A 5,176-nucleotide genomic window follows, 5' to 3' on the forward strand; every position below is an offset into this window, starting at 1 on the left:
TGCAGATGTTAGCCCTCAGGCTAGGGTAACGTGGGAGCTCTGAAGTGAGATTTGGTATCCTCCCAGCCTAGCCGCAGATTCAGTAACCAAGCATTGGATTAGTCAATGTTCTTTATGCCTGGTCCAAAGGGTAAAGAATAGGTATGCTCCTATTTGACACAATATAATTTGAACTCATTCAATTTATTCATTCACTTAAACTTCTTGACAAAGAGACGGTTGCTTTCTTATATATTGAACTTCACATTAGAAACTTTATTAGTGGAATTAGTTAATTAAGAGTTTATTAAAATTACATTTTTATTTGAGTTGCCTAGTAGTGCTAATATGCAATTTGAACTATATTGTTGTGATTAAGTATTGATTTTTTAAATCTTAGTTCGTAGCCTCTAATATTACTCTCTGTGGGATTAATATCTAGGACTCCATTAGAGCCCTGTATTACTTGAGCAATACGTATACTTCATTGATAAGTGTGATTTTGTAATTATTGAATATTTTATACACATCTTTATCAAATCTATAACCGTTTTCAAGTTTTTGGCAGCATTGTCGGGGATTTAAATCTTCTAGCAGCAGTATCAAATTCTTGTATTTTTAAGCATAGATAAAGTTGCTATCACTAACCTATCAACTGATGGAGCGAGAAGACTGAATAGGTACGCTTTTAAATTAATGTATTTACCTTCTTGTACTTCTTATTTCAAACGTGCATGTTAAACAACTATGTCACCCTGCATGAAAACCAAAAACTGCTAGGATAGCCACATAACCAAAACCAAAACTAAAATCAGCCAAGATAAAAATCACCTCCATAATAATCAAAATATAAGACAACTTAAAATTTAATCACAAACATAATAAAACAACAATTGCATTAAGACATCTCTATCAAAAGATAGAGAATCCCTTGAAGGAGGTAACCTACGATTGATAACGAGGCTTCCCACGGTCTAAATGAAAGCACGGAACTCATTAAGTTGAGTTTAGTAAATTCATTTGGACTAAGTGAATCCAATAGAAAATAGTGGTACCGGAATGAGGGAACCGTAGGATCCTAACTGGTGTCGCTCTAATCAACTTTAACATGCCCCATAACATTTAAAGAACTTTAACCATAGGGATATTTAATTTGACATCATAACCTGACACATTAGAAAACTTAAACTCTTCAAAGAGGAGCAGCAGCAGTGAGCTGAGAGAGATGACCTGCTTCTTAGTTGCGACTACAACCACTGGCTCATCGTGATGGAATTTCTTAAATATCTGGCACCCACCAGGGAGCAAATGATTGATTTGTTTCTCAATACTCTCGTTACTGTTCTAGGAAGCATGGAGAAAGCTAAGAAGAATATGTATGCATTTAGCACTACTACTTATGCAGGTTATCAATGCACAGTTTCAAAGGAAACATCTGAAAAATTCAAGGGATTGCCTAGTGTTCTTTGGGTGTTACCTGATTTATACATCGATGTCAAGAACAAAGACTATGGAGGTAATAAATACATAAATGGGGAAAAAATTCCTTGCAAGTACCCACACAGAGAAGTTCAAAATATGAAAGCAGGAAGTTGGTTAAGCAAAGAGATGGGACTCCTCCAGATCGAAGAAGGCCAAGAAGTAGAACTCCTTAACCTAAAATAGTGTCGATAGTTTGTAAGTAGGATGTAATTTTTAAGTGAGTGACGGTGCATGCACCAATTCAAGAACAACACCCATAGGGTTGACCCTAAGGCCAAACAATCCTACGGGGACTCCTCTTGAGCTCCCCCATATTGGCCCCACCTACTAAGTGCTAGAGGATAGGACCAATATGTGGAACTTCAAGTTGAGTAAGGAAGTTTTTAGAGTTTCTAATCGTGAGGGTTCATTTTTTAGACCTCTAGGAATTGTAAATATGAAATTCTTATAGCTAGACTTTAAGCTACTAAAGAGGAAACTATAGCTCAACCAAAAGTGAGGTCAACAAATATACCCCTAATAGGTGTGGTGTGGTGGAAGAGCACACTGCACGTATTGGCATTAACCGATGAGACCAACAACACCAACACAGACTACAAAGAGCAGAATTAGGTGGGAGTTGTTTTCGCAGGGGAATAAAAGAGATTCTAACCAGGGTAAAGAAAGGAGATTTTTGGGATAATCATCGGACAGACCGACAGTCCTAGCGAAGATTCAATTCAAATTGAATATCTCAGATATTTAGTTTGGATTTCAATTTAAAATTTTAAGAAGATAAAATTATGTGGGAGGAAACCGAATTTAGTGGAAAACATAAGCACAAAAAAGGGAATAGGGCGTCAAAGCCTACACTAAATGTAAGGTGGGGAATAAGACGTTAAAGCCTACCCCGATTATGAGGATGGTAATAGAACATCTAAGCCTACCCCAAATGTGAGGATGGGAATAGGACGTCCAAGCCTACCTCGAATATGAAGATGAGAATAGGACGTCTAAGCCTACTCCGAATATGAAGATGGAAATAGGACATCTAAGCCTATTGATGCACCTAAAATATATAGTGTTTTTGGACATATTTTTATACCTATTTTCAAGATATTGTGCTTCAATGGAAGCTATTTTTGTGTTTTTCTTGCAGATACATGTAAAAATGGCAAAATGCTTAAAGGAGTGAAAAAGGATCAAATTTGGAGAAAAAAGGTCAAAAATTATGCAAAAAAGTTTTGGCGCGTAAGCGCCAGATTCTGTGCTTAAGCACCGGTTCAACTGGGAAGGCCACGCCTAAGCGCTAAGACCCCGCGTTTATGCACCAGTGGCAGTTACTATACGAGTAAAATTGGTTTTCATGATTTTCGAAGAGGTTTTTGAGGGACCCATTGGCTTAATAGGTGGTTGCAACCACCATGGATGAAAATTATCATGAAAGGATGCATCTCTTGGGGAAATACATCGAATCAAGACACATTTTGAAGAGATCCCAAGGCACCTCTTAGAAAACTATAAAAGAAAAAAGAGAGGACTTACAAAAGAGTCCTAAAAATATTGGCAAGTATTGAAAATTCTTTTTTAGGGATTTAGTTAGGAGAGATTTTCAGGAACTACTTTTTATTAACTTTATCCTTTTTGTTATTTTATTTTGAGTGATTGTAAAAGAGAAGAGATACAAAGGAACTTCAAGAGTTTGGTGGAGGACTTGAGATAAGTTTTTTTTTATTATTTTAGACTACTTTTGGTTTTAATTGAGACAAGTTGTTGGTTTGACAATGATTTTTTCTTTTAAACTAACGTGTGATTTTGTTTTCTCCATGGATTCTGAGTAGTTTCTTTATCTTTCTTCTTAAAATGATAAGTAATTAAGTTTTGGATGAAAGTTGTAGAGAGTATTGATCTTTAATGTTGGAAGAAGTTGTGATGATTTAAATCCATGCACTTCATTTACTTATTGATTTGGCCAATCCAGATGTTAAAATTTGTTGTGAGAACTTGTAAGAACCCGGTTGGTATTGTCTCAGTCAATAATTGGAAAGAATCACATGAGGTTTTATGAAGGAGAATGTACTTCATAAGATTGAGTGCAAATAAATAAGGAAATATTTATTGATGGGTGTAGAGTTAGAAGACTTTAAAGTGAGACTTTAAAGTGACCAACTTTGTTTATTATTTTAGGTTCTGATACGAGATGTTAGGGTTATGATAAGAGATTGTAAGCCCCTAGGTGGAGGGAATCGAGGGAACTTTAGAGTGAGAGCTAGTATCTTCTATGCCTAGCCAATCTTCAGAATTATTCAAACTTTAAATTTGCCAATATTCTTTATAGCATCTCTTGTAAGGGTAACGAATATTATTGCTCATATTTGACACAACACAATTTCCATACTTTCACAACAGAATTCATATACTTATTACTGATTCATGATAAGAAGAAAGATATATTCATATTAAATGCTTTTCTTCAACAAAAACTTTAGTTATCTTTTTACTGTTTCGTTAAAATATCAAAAATACCAAAAATATTTAAATTTTAAATTCCTGCAAAAATTGTTTTTAGTTTAAGTAATTATCTTTAAAAATAGAAAAACTTTCTAAAAGTGCATATTGCATAATCTTCCCTGTGGGTTCGATATTCAGGTCTTAATAAAAAATTCCTATATTACTTGATAACGATACGTATACTTGCGTAGTATCCCAATATAAATATATATAAATTAAAAAGTTAAATTCCTATTTTTCTTCAGAATCAAGAGTTTTTGGTTTTATTGCAAAATAAAGAAATATAAGTGAAAAATACCATCATAACTATTATTATACTGTGCATAAGCATTAAGTATTCAGGGATTAAGTTTTAGGCGTCGTTGCCGGGGATTAAAATCTTCAAGTAGTGGTGTCAACATCATAAATCCTTACATATACAAAATATAGTGATCAAGTTTTTGGAGCCGTTGCCGGGAGAGAAAAGAAAACTAAGTAAATGTCTATTTTTAGAAAGTCTTATTTAAAATTTAAATATTGTATCTTATTTTGTATGTTTTATTTTATTTTCTTTTATTTTATTTTATGTTAGTGTAAGTGTATGCGTAGTTCAGGTTCTAAAGGACTAGTGCCCTACGATTTTGAATTAGAAAGAAGTATTATTACAAAAATTAGAACAAAAATTAGAAAAACCAAAAAAAAATTAAAAATCTTGAAAAATCCTAAAAAATTATAAAAATGACAAACCAAAATAATCAAAATGCTAAAATTCATCAAGAGTTTAGACCTTTAAGAGATTATGCCAACCCTACTATAGATGAACTTCATTATAGTATTCAAAAACCTACTGTAGTGGCTAATTCATTTAAACTTAAACCTACTATTATCCAAATGGTATCATATAATCAGTTTGGGGGATAACCAACTGAAGATCCAAATTTACATCTTACCAATTTTTTAGAATTATGTGCTACATTTAAATACGATGGTGTTTCAGATGATGCCATAAGACTTAGGTTATTTCCTTTCTCACTGAGGGATAAAGCTAACATGTGGTTGAATTCGTTAACACCTAGATCTATCTAAACTTAGGGTGATTTAGCACAACAATTCCTTCTTAACTATTTTCCACCATCAAAAACTACGATGCTTAGAAATGATATTACATATTTTAATTAGTTTGAAGGGGAATCTATTTATGAAGCATGGGAACAAATAAAAGAACTCTTAAGAAAATGTCCACACC

At 33.5% G+C, this 5,176-nt stretch overlaps 1 protein-coding gene across 1 annotated transcript; it reads left to right on the top strand.

Annotated features, from left to right (window-relative positions):
- Positions 1 to 1,248: 1,248 nt before the first annotated feature.
- LOC110035790 (DAG protein, chloroplastic-like) lies at positions 1,249 to 1,644 on the top strand. The gene has a single exon (XM_020740080.1). It carries the CDS (start codon positions 1,249 to 1,251, stop codon positions 1,642 to 1,644), a length of 396 nt encoding a protein of 131 aa, XP_020595739.1.
- Positions 1,645 to 5,176: the final 3,532 nt, after the last annotated feature.

Source organism: Phalaenopsis equestris, unplaced genomic scaffold (genome assembly GCF_001263595.1).
Source record: "Phalaenopsis equestris unplaced genomic scaffold, ASM126359v1 Scaffold199930, whole genome shotgun sequence".
Taxonomy (NCBI): domain Eukaryota; kingdom Viridiplantae; phylum Streptophyta; class Magnoliopsida; order Asparagales; family Orchidaceae; genus Phalaenopsis; species Phalaenopsis equestris.